We start from the raw sequence: 19411 nt of genomic DNA on the forward strand, positions 1-19411 counted from the left end.
AGATTCAAGAGACAAATATTTTGGTGTGGGGGCGGTACTGGGGAGGCAGATATAGGTGGATAAATGGAGCTTACTGGCTAGTCTGCCGTACCTAATTCTGAGTTCCAGGCCATTTGAACAAACCAACAAATAAAAGCAGTAGAATGTGGTGGCACATGCCTTTCATCCCAGGACTTGGGGGACAGAAACAAGCAAATCATTGTGAGATCATTGCCAGGGCCACATAGTGAGACCCTTCTCAAAACAACAAAACAAGTAACTAATGCTAGGCCTGGTGGCTTCTGCTTTCAATCTCAACAGAGAAACAGACAGAGACAGAGTTTGGTACAGACTTAGAGGGCTGGGTGTTAACTGTTCTCATCACTATATCTGAGATAAGGAGCTGAGCCCTGCTGACTTTCTTGCTTGCCCCTTTTAGTCTTGGATACACAACTCTCTCTTTCCTGGCATGCCTCTCCTCCTTGGCATTCCATACTTCTAAACTAGCATATGCCTGCTACTGAATACTTTCATTCCTTTTCCTTTATCTCTCTTCACATTTACTTATTTAGTGTATGTGCATGTATGTGCCTACACATGGGTAGAGGACAACTTGCAGGAGTTGGTTCTCTCCTTCTACCATGGGTTCTGGGGAATCACCAGGTTTGGCAGCAAGTGCCTTTATCTAATTGAGCTCCTCTAGCCCCCACCCCTTTTTTTGGATGCAGTACCTCATACATGTAATCCAGGCTGTCCTGGAATTTGCTAAGTAGCCATGGTTTAATTTTAACTTTTGAACCTCCTACCGCATTCCACTTCCTAAGTGTTAGAATAGCATACTACTATACCCAGCCCTACTCTCCTTTCTTAAGGCCTGTCTGCTCTTACCATTTTTCTTGAGACACAGTACTTAACACTGATGGGATGAAGGCTTGGAAAGCAGGTTGCCACAGTAGGACTTCTAAGTTTATCACCTCTGGCATGGCCACTTCAGGGATTCCTTATGGGGTCCTCAAATTACTATGTCTTGATGTCTCCCATCTAGGAAGTTCAAGTTGTGTTTTCTCCATTTTGGAACCAGGTTGCTTCTGCACTCCTGGAGTTGATATTTTAGTGCCTGTACCAGTTTTAATTCCCATCTTTCTTCCTATAGGCTCACACTGGGCTAGTGAGAGTTGGTGAGTTTCCTTGGTTTCCAGAGTACAGAACCATCTCTCTAATCAAGGCAATGGGTGATGCCATTCTGCCTCCTATTTGAGTCACTTCTGAGCTGCAGGCTGTCGGTCCAAGCTCCAAGAGCAATATATTAGTTGATCCTCTGGGACTCAATCTGTCCCCTCCATACACAAAGGAAAACACCACCTTTTTAAAAAATATTTATTTATTTATTATGTATACAATATTCTGTCTGTGTGTATACCTGCAGGCCAGAAGAGGGCACCAGACCTCATTACAGATGGTTGTGAGCCACCATGTGGTTGCCGGGAATTGAACTCAGGACCTTTGGAAGAGCAGGCAGTGCTCTTAACCTCTGAGCCATCTCTCCAGCCCCCCCTTTTTAAAAAAAATTATTTATTATGTATACAATATTCTGTCTGTGTGTATGCCTGCAGGCCAGAAGAGGGCACCAGACCCCATTACAGATGGTTGTGAGCCACCATGTGGTTGCTGGGAATTGAACTCACGACCTTTGGAAGAGCAGGCAATGCTCTTAACCTCTGAGCCATCTTTCCAGCCCCCACAACACCACCTTTGACTCTGCACTGAGGACAACATCTGAATGCATTTTATTCCACTGAAATTGATTAGTTTATTAACAAACAGGTCATTTAGAAGATGAGCTCTCTGACAATCTGCATATTACCATATACTTTATGAGGAACTTTGATTGGACTCCAGCTACTTAGGCACGAAAAGCCAGTCATCCATTCAGGTTTGCAGAAGTGATCTGATTAAACTCTGATATGGCTTACTTAAAAAGGATCACACTGAAAACAGGGTTGGATGGCAGGGCAGTGCCTCTGGGAGGGAGAGGTTCTGGAAGATGTCCTAACCTCCCAACTGGTTGCTCCAGTGAAAGGAGCAAGCACTGAAGACCCTTGCCTCTGGGGGCACTCAAGAAATAGAAGATGACACAGGAGGGGCAGAGGAAGGGGCTGGGTGGAACTGAGTGTGGGATCAGCTTTAGGAAAACAAGGACACAGCTACCTAAGCTCCGTGACAAAGTGAAATGGCCCAGCCCTGCAGCTCTCATCACCTTGAAGTCACTTTTGAGCCCTGATGTGTTGGGGCGGGGGAGCCTCATGCCTGGGCATGGGGCAAGGCTCCCACCCTATACTGGTGCCATGCTGCCTCCTTCAGTCTGGTCCCAGGGCTCTGCTGTGCTAGCCCGCCATGCTCCTTCGAGGGATACAGCCTTCCATCTCCAGGGCCTCTGGCCAGCCCTCATATTTGTTGGTGTGCTTACTGTTCTTCACATGCTGTAGGGGTTAACAGGAAGTTATGACCTAGCCCTAAGGGGCCAATCACCAGGGTACTCTTCAATCTTGTGTCTTTCCCTTCAGGGAAAATGGGATGGCTGCAGTGGTTTATTCTCTCACAAGTGAACTGGGGATGGACCATGGGCCTGACATACACCAGGACTATGAGCTTTGTGGACTGGAGGGAGTCCATGTGGCCCTGGCTTCAGGGAAATGCTGGAAACTGCTGCCGAGTTTGTGGTGAAGGGTCTTGGAGGGCATGAGCTTGAAGTTTTTTTTTTTTTTTGTCATCCACAGCTATGGAGAAATTTGTATTTGTTGAGAGCAGGACTTGGGGGGCTACATAAGACTTTTTGCTGGGAGCCCTGTTAGGTAAGGATGATACCAGGGGCCCTCCCCTCTTTAGCAGCCCCTAGCACAACATATAACTGGTTTAGCCTAAGAGTGAACCCATGGAAGATTGAGAAAGAAGGGTGTAACATAAATTGGGAAACCAGGTTGTGACAAAGCTAGGATGGTAATGAACATCTTTTTTTTTCTTTAAATCTGAAACAGTATCTCATGTAGCCCAGGCTGGCCTCAAATTCACTATATGACCAAGGATAATCTTGAACTTCTGATTCTTTTGCATTTACCTCCACAGTGCTGGTATTACAGGTGTGTCCCCATGCCCAGTTTTATACAATGCTAAGTACTGAATGCAGGGCCTCATGTATGCTGTTCAAACACCTACCATAAATGAGCTACATCCCTGAACTGAGCATCCTGATAACATCTGTGAAAAAGATTTCTTAGTTATAATCAATGGGCATTCTGACTTTTAAAGACTCTTTAGGTTGAAATATGTATTCAGGGAAGCTTTGGTGTAAAGAGAAGGGGTGGCAAGGTTACCAGGGCTAGGGGGCAGAAGTGCCAGGTTATCTGCTGTACCTGCTCAAAGGGGCTCTTGTTTTGTACACCTTTGGCTCCCACAAACACCCAGCTGTCACGGAAGGCTAGTTCCTTGGCGTTCCTGCTGCCCAGTTCAGAAAAAAGTTTCCTGGTCTCTTCATTCATCCTGTCACACAGTAAGAAGAAATATGAACTTGGGACTGTAGCTGTACTGGGACAACACTGAAGCTAAACTTGACAGTTACTTACTTGGTAGCTGGATCATCATAGGATGCCACAAACACTAGGGTACCTTCATGCAATGGCCGGATGAACTTCAAGAGATCATTGACATCTGTTGGAGATGGGCCCACAGACAATGGAGCTTTAGGTTCCACAGAGCAGCCCTTCCCCACCAAACAATATTCTAATGAGGAAAACAATATAGGGACTGGGCAAGGGCTATTCCACATTAAGGGCTACCAGTATGAGCACAGACAAACTGGTAAAGGAGCTACGGCCATCTGGTCACAAAACATAGCCTCCAGACAGAGATCCCCTATCTCCTATATTTTGTGAACCCAAAGCTATAAGAACGCAAAGATACAGAGGGCAGGGCTTCAGGTAGAAAATATATAATAGGATGCTGTGGTGGCTACTCACCTCCAGCCCACATGTCAAAGGCTCTGGCTTCCAGGAGCTCACCACTGACCCCTGTTGCAAGAAGAGGAAGACCTGTTAAGCAAACTGTCTGGGACATGCTTACTGCTTCAGCCCCTCGCCCGGGCTCAAACATGGAAGGTGGTAGCTTTTCCAGAAGCTTCAAACTTGCCCTGTCATCCTTTCAGTCACAGAGCTACAGCCCATGGAGCCTCTGGCATGAGGCTCTATGCATCCACCACTACTGGTTATTCATTGGGTAACTTCCTTTGTAGAGCTTTTAGGTGGCATAGATTTTTTTTTTTTTACCCCAAGCCTCCCTGGGAGTACCCAGAAGCCACCTGCACCTGCATAGGGAGTGATGGAGTGGAGGGGGCAGGCCATAGCATGAATCTGCTTCTATGGTCTGAACGCTGACCCCACAACATGGAGGACTTACCATTCACCAGGGCAATGTTCAGCCCACGGCCCACATTGTCCTTGACGCTGCTCATGAGCCTAGCAGGGGGGCAGAAGATCTCTTGTGGTCATATCAGATATCTCTTCCTCATATAGCCCTTAGCCCTTGGCCCTTGCAGACCTGGCCTCAAGTTCCCCTCCCACTTCCCAGCCCATATGCTCACATCTTGTCCTCGAGGCAGATCTTGGGCCCGATGACATTGGCAGCCCCGCTGACTATGCGAAAGGCCAGGTGCTCCTCAGGACATGGCTGGGGCAGGCCGCACTTGTACTTCCTGGCCCTTGGTTCTGAGTAATGATAGCAGATGTGACCCATGTGCCTGGCCCTGGTGTCACCTAAGATCTGAGGGTGGAGGTCAGGACAAGCCATAGGGCTGAAGGAGCAGCCATAGTGCATGGAACTGGGGAAGGAGGTGGGTGGGGCTCACACCCTAAGCTGGGGATGCTTCCAAGTAGTAAGTTGGCAAGGGTGTAGGAACACCAAGAATAAAGCTTTTTTGCTACTGGTAGGAAAAGTGAATGGGGGTTGAGAGTTGGCTTGGAACCCTTATACAGCCAGAAAAAAAGCAGAGGTCCAGAAAGTCAGGGTGGAAGTTCCATGGATGAGGTACACAGTCAGACCAAAGTAGATGAGCTGAGGTAGGTGGGTGGAGCATGGGGGCTCTGCTAGCCTCTGGATTTCTTCAGGATGTGGGTGGGGATGATCTCTATAATGGCTTGAATTATGACCCTATAAAATATTCTGGAGTCTGAATTCCTAGTTACTCAGAATGTTGTCTTGCTTGGAAACAGTCTTTAAGACGGGTAAGTTATGTTCTGGTCATACTGGATTATGTTGAATCCTTAATGCAGTGTGACTGGTATCCTTAGAAGAGATAAAACCACACAGAAAGAAATGCTGTGAGATAGTACAGGCAAAAGTAAGAGTGGTGCCAGCTACAAGATGAGGCACATAGAAGGCTTCTAGGATCTGCAGAGGCACAGAAAGACCCTTACCTGGAGCTTTTAGTGGGAGCACAGCCCTACTGATACTTTCATTCCTACTCTTGGCTTCCAGAATTGTAACAAAGTAAATTTTGGTTTGTTTAAGGTGCTACTTTTCTTAGGGAAGCTTTAGGAAACTAATATACGTTTTGGTGCCAGGAATTGGAGGGTTTATATAAACAAATAACACAAATACCCAAGAATGTGGAAATGGATTTGCCACTGGGTTGAGTGGACAAAGGATGAAGAGTTTTGAGGTATAGAGTAGAAAGAGCCTATACTGCTTAAAAAAAGGAAAACAACCTGCTAATAGGAATACAGAGTGAAGCCAGATATGCTATTGCATATCTTTAATCCCACCACTGGGAAGGCTGAGGTAGGAGAATCATGATTTCAAGGCTATTCTGGGCTACATAGTAAGTCTTTGTATTAAAACAGATTTAGCAAAATGGGTAGTACACACAGTTTTGGTGCAAGCTTGGAAAAAAAGAGCAATAGAGAAAGATTCTTCTGTTGAATCTTTCACTTGCATCATCCTAAACAAAGTGTTGATAGGAACATGAATATTACAGCTCTTTTGGTGAGATCTTAGAAGGAAGTTGAAGAAGCCATTAACTGGGCGTGGGAGGAAAGGTCATTCTTGTTATAAAGTGTCAATTGTTCTGTATATTTAGCAGAGGAGACTCTCAAACAGTGGTAAAGGTATTATCTCTATAATGGGGATTTTTTTTGCTTGCTGCAGTTCATTGTAAAATGAGAGCAGACAGAAGGAGCTAGAACATGAAGATTGAAAACAAATTCTAGCACTTGGGAGATGGAGGCAGGAAGATCAAGAATTTAAGGTTACTATTGAATATATAGTGAATTTAATGATAGTCTGGGATTCATTAAGCCCTGTCACAAAAAAAGAAGGGAAGAAAGAAAATGTTAGCCTAATTATAGTCTAAAAACCGAGAAAGCGGGGCTGGAGAGATGGCTCAGAGGTTAAGAGCACTGGCTGCTCTTCCAAAGGTCCTGAGTTCAATTCCCAGCAACCACATGGTGGCTCACAACCATCTGTAATGGGGTCTGGTGCCCTCTTCTGGCCTTCAGGCATATACACAGACAGAATATTGTATACTAAATACATAACTTTAAAAAAAAAACCGAGAAAGCAGTCCAAACCTGTAATTCCAGCATTTGATAGGGTAACACAGGAGGATCACTGAGAGTTTGAGAGCTACATAGTTAAGTTCAAGTCCAGTCTGTGCTATAGAGTGAAACTCTATCCAAAAAAAATCTGAGATATTTTATGGGCTAGGAAAATAGCTCAGTGTAGAGTTCAATTTCTAGCATCATATTTTTTTTTTAAAAAAGCATCCTTTAGAGAGAACACAAAGAGGATGGCTGGCTTAGGATTTGCTAAGGAGGGGCTGAGAGATGGCTCAGAGGTTAAGAGCACTGACTGTTCTTCTGGAGGTCCTGAGTTCAAGTCCCAGCAACCACATGGTGGCTCACAACCATCTATGATGGGATCTGATGCCCTCTTCTGGCCTGCAGGAATACATGCAGGCAAATGCTGTATATATAATTAATAATTTTTTAAATATTTATTTATTTATTATGTATACAATATTCTGTCAGTGTGTATTCCTGCTGGCCAGAAGTGGGCACCAGACTTCATTACAAATGGTTGTGAGCCACCATGTGGTTGCTGGGAATTGAACTCAGGACCTTTGGAAGAGCAGGCAATGCTCTTAACCTCTGAGCCATCTCTCCAGCCCCCTAATTAATAATTTTTTAAAGGATTTGCTAAGGAAATGAAATGTGTAAGTGTGGATGTGCTCCCTCCTCTCAGAAGCCTGGATTTGAAATGGGATGATTCTCTTGTCTTAAATAACCTGGGCTCTCATGAATCCCATGAGAGGCCAGCAAACTTTGTTAGAAGTTTATACAAACAGAAACACTATCAGTCTATGAAAAGGACAGAGACAAGAAGAATATAAGGATGGAAGCAAGAAAGTAAGGAAACATGGAAGGAAAGAAAGAAGGAAGGGAGGGAGGAAGGAAAGAAAGAAGGAAGGGAGATTCTGAATATAGAGCCAGGAATGAAGAGGCCAAAGAGGGTTCAAGCCAAGAGGGTGACACTATCTCCCATTCCAAAGGATGGGGTCACTTTAGTGGATCTAGAAGCAGAGTATTTGAACACAGACATTTCTTTTTAGAACTTGAAATCTAGAAAAATTGCCTTGCCCTGCTATGTTTGGGATTTGCTTAGAACCATGAGTGCCCTACTTCCTTTCTCCAGTGTCATCCATTTAGAATGGGAGTGTTTTTTTTTTTCTTTTTTACTATGCCTGCTTCTCTAGCCTTCTGATGGTGGATAGCTTATTTACTAGGTTCACAGAACAGAAAGCTATGACAGCTAGTGGCTAGAGGGTCAGATGGACAACAGAAGGCCTGGTGGGCAGGTGGCGCAGGCAGGGGGTGTCACAAAAGGCAGTATGATATGCAGGCACAGGAGGGGACAGGGAAGGGACAGGAAGCTTACCTGCTGTAACTGAGTTCTCTGGGCCTGTGGATACAGAGGGTTGTTTCTGTTAGCATGGAGGCCTCCAGGAGCCTATATAGCAGAGCAGCCAGGATCACGGACTTGGGGCCAAATCAGGCTACACTTGGCATGTTCCCCGCTCAAGTCTCAATGATGCCCTGATGTAAAACTGCCTGCTCCAGGAAAAGGATGAATTGGAATTATAAGTAGTGCTTAGTTGACTTGGTACTAAGATGCAGAATCCCTTGTGTATGTCAGAGCCCAGCAGAAAGTCCAAGATGATCAATGTTTAGTGGAGGGCTTTCCACTCCTTACTCTCACTCTATCAATTTCTACTCAATATTGGATTGCAATTAGGGGGTGTTGCTCTCTAGGTCAGTTGGTAGGGACAACAAGGCTGCATTTGTGTTAGAAGATAGGCTGAGGGCAGCAAAAAGAAGCTATTTAAGAAGGGGATGGACAACCCAACCATCACACCCCATATTTTAACCTGTTTAGTGAGGCAAGAGGGTTCCCACACTCACTGGTAAAGAACTGCTGAATTCGAGGAAGGCCACCACCAGGACCACCCAGGAGGATGGTGACTAGGATCCAGGTGAGACCCATAGTGATGATTAGGGCCACGATGCGCAGGGGGCCTGTAGGCAGGGTAGACACAGGGCAGGTCCATCTCAGATACCAGTGAACAAACACAGCAATGACCCACTGCCTTACATGACCAGATCTCCCCTTCTACTTGGGAACAAGTTATGGCAGGATTAGAAGGTGGGGAACCCATTGCTACCCACTAGACCCAAGAAGGAGACTTGAACTCCCTTCCTCCTTGTGGAGGGAAGAAAGTGAGTTCAAATGCTGAGGTTGCTCTGTTTGGTTCTCCCCAGCAGGTTGGGAGGAACCTTTTAGAACTCAAGCTCTGAATAGGTTCCTTATCACCAAGTTCAGCATCTTGCCTCTGAAACTGTCTGTATTTCCAACTCAACCATCTGCCTCTCCTTTCCTCTTGTTCTGATGGAGGATCTATATTCCTTTTAAAGACCAGTTCTCAGGCCTGGAGAGATGGTTCAGCAGTTAAAGCACTTGACTGCTCTTCCAGAGGTTCTGAGTTCAAATCCCAGCAACCATATGATGGCTCACAACCATCTGAAATGAGATCTGGTGCCCTCTTCTGGCCTGCAGGCATACATGCAGGCAGAACACTATACATCATAAATAAATAAATAAATATTAAAAAATAAAAACCAGTTCTTCTACTTGCTTCAAGATCCATTAAGTTCTCTCCTGTCTTAGGTATGCTGTGCTAAGGCTCCTTCCTTCTTTCTATCTCACTTTCAGATTATTAAAAGGTCCTAACTTAATAAGATAAAGATGAAACAGAGCTCCTGCAAGAAAAATCTCATTTTCTGACTCCTCACCTTCCACTTCCCCACCAAATTCTTTAAAACTTTATACTCTGGCTGGGGATATAGCTATGTGATGGAGCTTTTGTCCAGTATGCATGTGACCCTGGGTTCCACCCCCAGCATACACATAAAAAGTCATCTACATTGTGATTTCTATTATCTCACCCCTCACTCTCTCCCAAAATTCTACCAATCTGGTCTTGCCACCACAACAACAAACAAATGACCTTCCAAACCAGACCATCCATGACTTTCATGTCACATTTCTGATTGCCTGTCTGCTCTTTTTCGACATCTCAGTGGGCTGCCCTAGCCATCCTGATGCAAACACTTCACTGCTAGCTTCTTGGACACCACAGTCTCTTGACCTGATTCTTTGAGACTTCTTCTTTTTTTGGTTAGGCCATCTTTGATTATTTTCTCCTTAAAAGCTATTCTTTTTCAGACTGCCTTCTCTTGTCTGCATATTCTGTTTATGAGAGATTTCATCTACCACAGTTATCAAGTTAAACACCATGTGACAATGACACTTATTTTCTGGCTCTAGTCTTGATCTGTCTTGAACCCACATCCTCCCAGTCAGTTCCTTACTACCCTTACCAGGATTTATCCATGAAGTTGCTACCTTGCCAGTTCTCAAATTCTACTCTTACCCCAGTCAGTCCCCTCCACAAACCATTTTCATCCCCACAAGGCATCTTCATCTTAGTTTTCCAGCTGACAGCAGGGCAGCCACTTGGATCATATCCAACCTCACAGGCACCTATGTCAATTCTCTTCTAAGTCCATATCTCTTTGCTTCTACTCTCCACCCCTCCCGACCCAGTCACTAGATTCTCTGGAACCTTTTCCTCACAAGTCATTTTCCAAAAAGCATCTGGTCTGTTATTTGAGTTGGGTCAATTGACTAAATATCAATCCTTGACTTATAGTTTGGGAAGCTGAAATCCTTAGAGGTGAAAGAATTTGCTCATAAAATAAGTGCTTGTGCACAGCCATCCATTAGTAACAAACCAGTGACTACCTGGGCCCGTCCAGACACAGCCACTAGGACACCTGGACTCTCTTCCGTTCGCTGTGTAAGCCACCCACCTGCCAACCTCATGTCCACTTCTCCCGCTGGGTTGGGACCTCCGGCAGGTGCACTGTTTGGGGACCGTGGGATCTGGGAGGAATGAAGCAGGAGAGTAGGTTTGGGTGGTGGGGAAGGGGCAAGTCTGTGCTGGGCGCGATCGGTGCTACAACTTGTTCCTCCAGACACCAGATTAGGCTCAGTTCTTCATGAGCGCTGGGAGAAGCACCACTGCCTAGCCAGCAGGGCCTTGGGAACCCGTCAGGGCTCACAGTCTGGCTAACAGAAGCCTCCAGGACTGGAACGTAGCAATTGTTCTCCCAGACCCGGGCCCCTCCCGTGCTAGGCCCGGGGCTCGGATCCGTCCTCTCGAGGCTGGTGACAGAGACCCGGCGGCCAAGGACGTTGCCTGGGTGAAGGGAGACGCAGACCGGATCAGGGAATTTCCCAGTGATCTCGTTCGGCCGGCGAGGTGAAGCAAACGAGTCACGTAGACAAGCTTAACAGGCGCGACAATGGCGGCCCAGGGAGGGCCACAGCCGATAGGCGCCGCTTCGCCATAGGCCCGTAGGCTGTGCTGTGGGGCCTCAGGTCCTCACGTATGCTCCACCTCCAGATCCGCCTCCTCCCTCTTCACCAGAGGCTAGGTGGGAGGTGCCTGGAGAAGCTGTTTCTCTGCTGCTTGAGCTCGGCTGAGTCTCCTAGCTTCCTAGAAAGAGCCTGAGTCATTGCTGCCAGATGAATCTCCTTCTACACTTTTTTAAAAAAATAAATTGGTACCATACCCTATAGTTCATGCTGGGGTTATAGGTGCAAACCACCATACCCAGCTCCCCGGCTGCCTCCACACATTCTCTTCGGTGGGAGATCTTCCATTTCTACATTTGGTGAGCTGAAACTCTGCTTGTGTCTTGAGATTGGAGCTCTCATGGCTGGTAAGAGGATGGACCTGGGGACACAGATAATGATGTAAGGTTGACATGTGTTCTTTAAAAACATGGGAAGTCCAGAAAGCACATATGGAGGTAAAACAAAGCCTAAATCCTAGAGGGTGAGCTGTTGGTTGCTGTCTTTCTGCTTTGTGTGTATGTGTGTATTTTTTCCCAGAGAGTGTTCTTTCTGTTTTATGTATCACTCAGTGAGGGGCTGTCTGGAACGTTACCATCCATCTTCATGCTTGAGCTTTTTGTCTCTACCATCTAGAGTGGCAGGGCAGCTGAGACAGTCCTTTCAGCTGGATTAATCTGTCTTCTCAGGCAGCAGCTGGACACAAGTAAAACAACATTCCTGTCCTTTGACCCAGTGATTTACAGGAACTCTACCCCACTTAGGTAATGCTCCAAAATATAGAAAAAGTTTACAGAAGCACTGTTTTGGTTAAACATAGCATTTTCAGCTTGGATACTGTAATCTCAGCTCTTGGGAGGTGGAGGCAGGAGGATCAAGAGTTTAAGGCATTCTCAGCCATTTATCAAGTTCGAGGTCAGCCTGAACTTCATTAGACCTTGTCTGGGAATGGAGCCAGGTGTGCTAGCTCACACCTTTAATACCAGCATTTGGAAAGTAGAGGCAGGAAGATCAGGAATTCAAGGACAGTATCAGCTAGGAGTTTGTAATCAGCCTGAACTGCATGAAAACCTATCTTCAAAAAAATTGTTGGATGGTGGTGATGGTGCACGCCTTTAATCCCAGTACTAGGGAGGCAGAGGCAGTCGGACCTCTGTGAATTCGAGGCCAGACTGGTTTATAGAGCTAGTTCCAGGACAGTCAGGGCCATACAGAGAAACCCTGTCTTGAACCCCCCACTCCAAAAAAAAGCGTCAGTGGTTAAGACTATTTTGTTCTTATTTTCAGAGGACTCAGGTTCATTTTTTTTTGTTTTTGTTTTTGTTTTTTTTTCGAGACAGGGTTTCTCTGCAGCTTTTTTAGAGCCTGTCCTGGAACTAGCTCTTGTAGACCAGGCTGGCCTCGAACTCACAGAGATCCGCCTGCCTCTGCCTCCCGAGTGCTGGGATTAAAGGTGTGCGCCACCACCGCCCGGCCCAGGTTCATTTTTACACTACCCACATAACCATCTGTAACTTCAGTTCCAGGGGATCTGATGACTTAATCTGACCTCCTCAGGCATTAGGCTTGCGTGTGGTGCACAGATGGCTCAGTGGTTAAGAGCACATAACTATTCTTACAGAATACCAGAGTTTGATTCTCAACACTCACATCAGGCTGCTCACAACTGTCTGTAACGCTAGCTTCAGGGGATCTGACACTTCTCTGACTTCCTCCTACACACACACGCACACACACACACACACACACACACACACAATAATTACAATTTTTAAAAGAAAACATTGAGTAAAGAAAAAAATAAGATAGTAATAATAACAAAATGAATATAAAACAAACCAAAAAAGAATCTAGAAAGAATATAGTAGTTTCCATATTGGCTGACAATCCTTCATAGGCACTCTCCTTACCATGGTCAAGGCCATCTGTTTTAGCAGCCTTCTGCTGTAGTCAGGGGATTGTGTTTGCTTTTGTCACTGAGTTTGGTGGCCTCATGTACTTCTGGCATCAAACCTTGGGCACAATGCCCTCCTCAGTAGGGCTCAGTAGAAGCTGCCAGCTACTAATATCCTAAAAACTGATAGGTCACCCACGTATCTACTAGATTAGTGGTGCTTAGAAAACAAGGCTTGTACCTTGCTTAGAGCAGGCAGAGGAAGTTTAAATCTCCTTGTAGGTCTAGGGTCAATTTCCTACCCTGCAGAGTCACACAAAAAGGAGCCTGTCCTGGAACTCACTCTGTAGACCAGGCTGGCCTCAAACTCCCAGAGATCTGCCTGCCTCTGCCTCCCAAGTGCTGGAACTAAAGGTGTGTGTCACCACCACCCAGTCATATATATACTTATATGTGTGTGTGTGTGTGTGTATGTATGCCAATAGAAACATGAAGAGTTTTTAAAGATTTATTTATTATGTATATAATGTTCTGCCTGCATGTATGCCTGCGTGCCAGAGGGCACCAGATCTCATTATAGATGGTTGTGAGCCATCATGTGGTTACTGGAAATTGAACTCAGGACCTCTGAAAGAGCAGCCAGTGCTCTTAACTTCTGAGCCATCTCTCCAGCCCTTGTTTTGTTTTTTGTTTTTGCAAGACAGGGTTTCTCAGCCAGGCAGTGGTGGTGCATGCCTTTAACCCCAGTACTTGGGAGGCAGAGGCAGGCAGATCTCTGTGAGTTTGAGGCTAGCCTGGTCTACAAGAGCTAGTTCCAGGACAGGCTCCAAAGCTACAGAGAAACCCTGTCTCGAAAAAAAAACCCAGAAAATGAGAGACAGGGTTTCTCTGTGTAACAGTCCTGGCTGTCCTGGAACTCGTTCAGTAGACCAGACTGGCCTCGAACTCACTGAGATCTGCCTGCCTCTGCCTCCCAAATGCTGGGATTAAAGGCGTGCACCACCATCGCTATTTTTTAAGATAGGATCTTACTCTGTAGTCCTGGCTGACCTGGAACCTGCTTTGTAGACTAAGCTGGATTTGAATCATATAGATCCACCTGTCTCTGCCTCTAAAGTGCTAGGAGTAAAGGTGAGTTCCATCAGATCAGCTTCAAGGCTGTTCTTTTTATTTGTTTAATTTTTGAGGCAAGACTTATGTGTGTAGCCCTGGCTGCCCCGAAACCCGCTATATAGACCAGGCTGGCTTTGAACAGAGATATCTGCCTGACTCTGCTTCCTGAGACCTGGGATTAAAGGCATGCGCCACCACCACCACTCAACCTCCAGGGTATTCTTGAACTGCTGATTCTCCTGCTCTACGTTCCATGTCTTGGAATTAAATCCATGACAACATACCCTGTAAGATTTTAAAATTTATTATAATGTTCTAATTCTCTTTTTTATTGTGTGTATGTATGTATGTATATATGTATGTATGTATGTATGTATGTGTGTATTTGTGTCCATGTTCTTATATGTTGAGTGTAGACATATATGTACCAGTATACATGTGTAGAGATCAAAGGACAACCTTGGGTGTTGGTCCTCAACTTCCCCCTTGTTTGAGACAGTGTCACTTTTTATTGCTGTGTATGCCTCCATAGAAGGCACAAGAGCTTCTAATCTCTGTCTCCCATCTCCCCACTGGAGTGCTGGAATTACAGGCAGGTGCTACTCTGTCCTGCTTCACATGGATTCTGGGGATAAGAACAGCATAGGAGCCCTGCAGAGGCAGGTGGATCTAGTGAATTCAAATCCACTCTGTTCTACATAGTGAGTTCCAGGACAGCCAGAGCTACATAGAGAAACCCTATCTCAAACAAAACAAAACAAAAACCTAGCAAACAAACAACCCCTCCTCCCCCTCAAAGAATGTAAGTCCTCCTGTTTGCATGACAAGTATTTTAGCCACTAAACCATCTCCCTGACCCTCTTTCTCTTCTTTCTTTTTATTTTTTATTTTTTAAATATTTTTATGGTTTATTTAACTTTTATTTTATGTGCATTGGTGTGAAGGTGTCAGATCCCCTGCAACTGGATCTTCAGACAGTTGTGAGCTGCCATGTGGATGCTGGGAATTGAATTCAGGTCCTCTGGAAGAGCAGTCAGTGCTCTTAACCACTGAGCCATTTCTCCAGCCCCCCTTCTTTCTTTTTAAAAGACAGGATCTTACTACATAGCCCAAGCTGGTCTTGAACTTGCTGCATGCCAAGGATGATTTTGAACTTTTGATCTTTCTGCCTTTACCTCCCAAGTACTGGTATTTCAAGTCTGTACCACCATGCCTGACTTATGTAGTACTCACTGGGGATGGAATCTAGGGCATCATGCATGCCAGTTAAGCACTCTACCATCTGATCTATGTAAACTGAGGTTTCTCTGCCCCCTCCACATCCTGAAGCTGCTTCTAAATAATCACTCACAGGCTCAATATTAATTACAAACTGTTTGGTCTATAGTTCAGGCTTATTACTAACTAGTTCTTACATTTAAATTAACCCATTTCTATTAATCTTTGTATTGCTACATGGCTGTGGGTTACTGGTTCTCTGACATCTTGTTTCTTGGGTGTCTGGCTTGCAATTCCCTCAGCTCTGCCCTTCTTTCTCCCTGTATTCAGTCTGGCTTCCCTGCCTAGCTATATTCCATCTTACTATAAGCCAAAGCAGCTTTTATTATGAACCAATGAGAGCAGAATATATTCATAGGGTACAGAATGGTTATCTCACATCAGAACTACATCTCTAGTCTAAATTTTACGAATTTTAAAAGTAGATTTTATTTTTTTAAACAACTGTCCTGACTCATTTTGTTGTCCACTTGACACACCTGGGAAGAAGAAACATCAATTGGTGAATTGTCTGGGTGGGATTCACATGTGAGAATGTCTGTGGAGGTATTTTATTGATTGCTGATTGATGCAGGAATACATTGTTGGCAGTGCCATCCCTGGGCAGCTAGACCTAGTTGAACTGTAGAAAAAAGGTACCTGAATGTGAGCCTGAAAACAAACTGGCAAATATCATTCCTCCATGTCCTCTGCTTCAGTTTCTGCCTTCAGATTCTTGCTTTAAGTTCCTGCCCTGACTTCTCCTTAGTGATGCATTATGATCTAGGAATTATAAAATGAAATAAGCTCTTTTATTCCCTAAGTTGCTTTTGATTATAATGTTTATCATGGTAATAGAAAATCAAACTAGAATAAGAACAATTGCAGATTAACAGCAAATTTGAGCAATAATATATGTGATTTCCCCTGTATACACATGGCCATGCATTTTTATGTCATGAATGTGCCATATATTTCCTATTGTAATTTGTAAGATACAAAGAGGAATCTAGTGATGTAGATTTTATGAGTGCCACCCATTTAGTGGTAGGACTTTTCCATGATGCATCTGTCGGAGGGTCAACCATGTTTCTGTAATAGGCACAATAAAGTCATTGGGGCAAAAAAAAGATGGTAGGAAGAATATAGAATGATCGCAGGTAGGCACTGAGGGGCTCAGTGGTAGAGTACATATAGCATGGCTAAGACTCTGGGTCCATTCCTTTGGCACCTGAACAATAAAAGGAAGGAAAAAAAAGAGTGGTTAGAAGATCCCCTAGAGCTACCTGTCCATATTTCCTGCATCCTACTTCTCTTTGTTGTTCCCCGATGACCACTGATCTGTGTTCCTCCTTAAACAGCTCTCATCACTTTGCTGATCCAGATGCTAACCCAATGAGGAAAACTGGAATTTCTGTGCTAATGGGATCCTTTTTTGTTTCTCATTTATTCTAGCTGGGACAGTACTGCACATATTTCCAGGTGGTATATTTATCAATGTGTCCGGTTGCACCGTGTAGTGTGGGTTGGTTGAAGAAAGAAGGCACTCCCAAATTTTAAGGCCTATGTGACAGCAGGAATGTCCAGCCTCTTCTGATGGACTGAATCCTGAACAGCCATACACAGGTGTTTTTATTGATCTTTACACAAAGTATTTCCTCATACCAAGATCCCCAATGTCTTTTTTTTTTGAGACAGGGTTTCTGTAGCTTTGGAGCCTGTCCTGGCACTCTCTGTAGACCAATTGGCCTCAAACTCACAGAGTTCTGCCTGCCTCTGCCTCTTCAGTGCTGGGATTAAAGGTGTGTGCAGCACCACACTCAGCATAATCTCCTAGGTGTTTTTTTTTTTTACTCCAAATACATTGACAATCAGTTTTAACCACCAGAGTCCAGTGTGGTGAGTCAAGCTTATAGATCCAGAACTCAGAAGGCTGAGATGGGGCATCACTGTGAATTCAGGCCAACCTGGGTGTGTTGGATAGTTTATGTCACTTGACACAAGCTAAAGCCATCTGAAATGAGGGAGCTTCAATTAAGAAAATTTCCTCCATAAGATTGGATTATAGGCAGGCCTATAAAGCATTTTCTTTTTTTTTTTTTTTAGATAGTTTTTTTAAAATATTTATTTATTTATTATGTATACAATATTCTGTCTGTGTGTATGCCTGTAGGCCAGAAGAGGGCACCAGACCCCATTACAGATGGTTGTGAGCCACCATGTGGTTGCTGGGAATTGAACTCAGGACCTCTGGAAGAGCAGGCAATGCTCTTAACCTCTGAGCCATCTCTCCAGCCCAAAGCATTTTCTTAAATACTTTGATGTCTGAGGGCCTGCCTAGCCCATTGTAGGTGGTTCCATCCCTGGGCTGGTGTCCCTGGTTTCTATAAGAAAGCAGGCTGAGCAAGCCAGTCAGCAGCACTCTTCTGTGACCTCTGCATCATTTCCTGCCTTGCTTGTGTTCCTGTTCTGACTTCCTTTGATGATGGACTATGATGTGGAAGTGTAAGCCAAATAAACCCTTCTCTTTCCAACTTGCTTTTTGGTCATTGTGTTTCACTGCAGTAACAGAAACCCTAAGACACTGGGCTATAGTTGCAACTTATCACAAAGAAAAACTAACAAACAAAAAGATTAACCATCAAAGGTTCCCTTAAACCTTATTTACAACACAGGTATAGTTTGCTTTATACTTTTATATACTGAATATTCATTTAGTTTAGTTTTTTTTAGTTATTGAACTCAGTGCCTTGTGCATGCTAGACAAGTATTCTACCATTGAGTATTTCTGCAGTCTTATTGATGGATTTTATTTGTAGACAGTACCACTGAGCTTCATCCTCACTCCTGTAGTAATGAGAGCGGTGGGCCGCTTCCCGCCATCCGGCTAGCTTTACCCAAAATAATTACACAGAAACTGTATTCTTTTAAACACTTCCTGGCCCATTAGTTTCAGCCTCTTATTGGCTAATCATATCTTGCTTTAACCCATATTTAGTAATCTGTGTAGCACCACGAGGTGGTGGCTTACTGGGAAAGATTCAGCATGTCTGACCTGGTGGCTGGCTTCATGGCGACTGACCCAGAGAGGAGAGGCATGGCGATCGACTAACTTCCCTTCTTCCCAGCATTCTGTTCTGTCTACTCCACCTATCTAAATTCTGCCCTATCAAAAAGCCAAGGCAGTTTCTTTATTAACCAATGAGAGTCCTCCATCATACTCCTCTTTTTACTTTTTATTTTGAGACAGTTTTACTAAGTTGCCCAGACTCTATAGGCTAGGCTGGTATTGAATTTGTAGTCATCCTTCTTAGATTGAAGGCATCTGTCACTGTGCCAAGATTCATTTAGATTTAGTCATATATTTACCATACTATTTTTCCACAGATATAAATTTTCTTCTATGCAAGATATGTATTTAAAAACTTATATTAAGCTTGGTGTGGTGGTGCATGCCTTTAATCCCAGCATTCTAGAGGCAGATGCAGTTGGATCTCTGTGTGTTTGGGGCTGACCTGGTCTACAAACAAGTACCAGGACAGCCAGGGATGTTACACAGAGTAACCCTGTCTTAAACCCCTGCAAAAGCCCCAACAATCCCCCCAAATAATATTAATTTGGTGTGTGTAAACATGCCCATAAGACATGTGAGGAGGCCAAAGGACAACTTTCAAGAGTTAGTTCTTTTCTTCCATTATGTGGGTACAGTGGATCAAACCCAGGTTATTAAGTTGCTTTGTTGTAAAATAATCTTTTTGTGCACTGTGAAGATGTGTCACTATGATTGATTTAATAAAAAGCTGAACGGCCAACAGCAAGGCAAGATTTTCAGGGCAGAGAGAATGCTAGGAAGAAGTCAGAGATGCCATTAGACACAGAGTGAACAGGATGGGCACTATAGAGATGAGGTAATAAAGCCATGAGTCAGAAAGTAAATTAATAGAAATGGGTTAATTTAAGTTGTAAGAGCTAGTTAGAAATAAGCCTAATCTATCAGCTGAGCTTTGATAATTAATAGTAAGTCTCCATGTCATTACTGGGGAGTCAACAGTCCTGACAAAGAGTCTGATTACACACCTTTACACACTACACCATATATATATATATATATATATATTAATATTTTGAGACAGTGTTTCTCTGTGT

At 44.4% G+C, this 19411-nt stretch overlaps 2 protein-coding genes across 7 annotated transcripts in view; one reads left to right on the forward strand and one right to left on the reverse strand.

Moving 5' to 3' along the window:
- Positions 1-1743: 1743 nt before the first annotated feature.
- Positions 1744-11027, reverse strand: Fam3a (FAM3 metabolism regulating signaling molecule A). The gene is made up of 9 exons (XM_038316214.1): positions 10455-11027; positions 8487-8600; positions 7963-7986; positions 4613-4736; positions 4429-4487; positions 3993-4043; positions 3600-3684; positions 3390-3516; positions 1744-2459 (listed from the first exon to the last, which is right to left on the reverse strand). The coding sequence occupies exons 1-9, from the start codon at positions 10465-10467 to the stop codon at positions 2364-2366; spliced, it is 693 nt and encodes a 230-aa protein (XP_038172142.1). The 5' UTR covers positions 10468-11027; the 3' UTR covers positions 1744-2363.
- A 69-nt stretch (positions 11028-11096) lies between these two features.
- The window catches only part of Ikbkg (inhibitor of nuclear factor kappa B kinase regulatory subunit gamma), an 85658-nt gene continuing 77343 nt past the window's right edge, over positions 11097-19411 (forward strand). For 5 of the 6 annotated variants that reach the window (XM_042054375.1, XM_038316205.2, XM_038316201.2 and 2 more), the window contains exon 1: positions 11097-11369. Coding sequence is in view for 1 of the 6 variants with exons in the window: in XM_038316210.1 (XP_038172138.1) it covers positions 11363-11369 (7 nt within the window). In the remaining 5 variants the exon portion in view is untranslated. The remainder of the gene's footprint in view (positions 11370-19411) is intronic. The other variant, XM_038316207.2, reaches the window with a different exon arrangement.

The sequence above is a fragment of the Arvicola amphibius genome, chromosome X (assembly GCF_903992535.2).
Source record: "Arvicola amphibius chromosome X, mArvAmp1.2, whole genome shotgun sequence".
NCBI classification, from domain to species: domain Eukaryota; kingdom Metazoa; phylum Chordata; class Mammalia; order Rodentia; family Cricetidae; genus Arvicola; species Arvicola amphibius.

Coding starts and splice junctions, on each gene's coding strand:
- Fam3a (XM_038316214.1), bottom strand. Junction 7,987..8,486: donor AATTCAGCAGTTCTTTACCA/GTGAGTGTGGGA, acceptor CTGTATCCACAG/GCCCAGAGAACTCAGTTACA. Junction 3,685..3,992: donor CTTTGACATGTGGGCTGGAG/GTGAGTAGCCAC, acceptor CATCTCCAACAG/ATGTCAATGATCTCTTGAAG.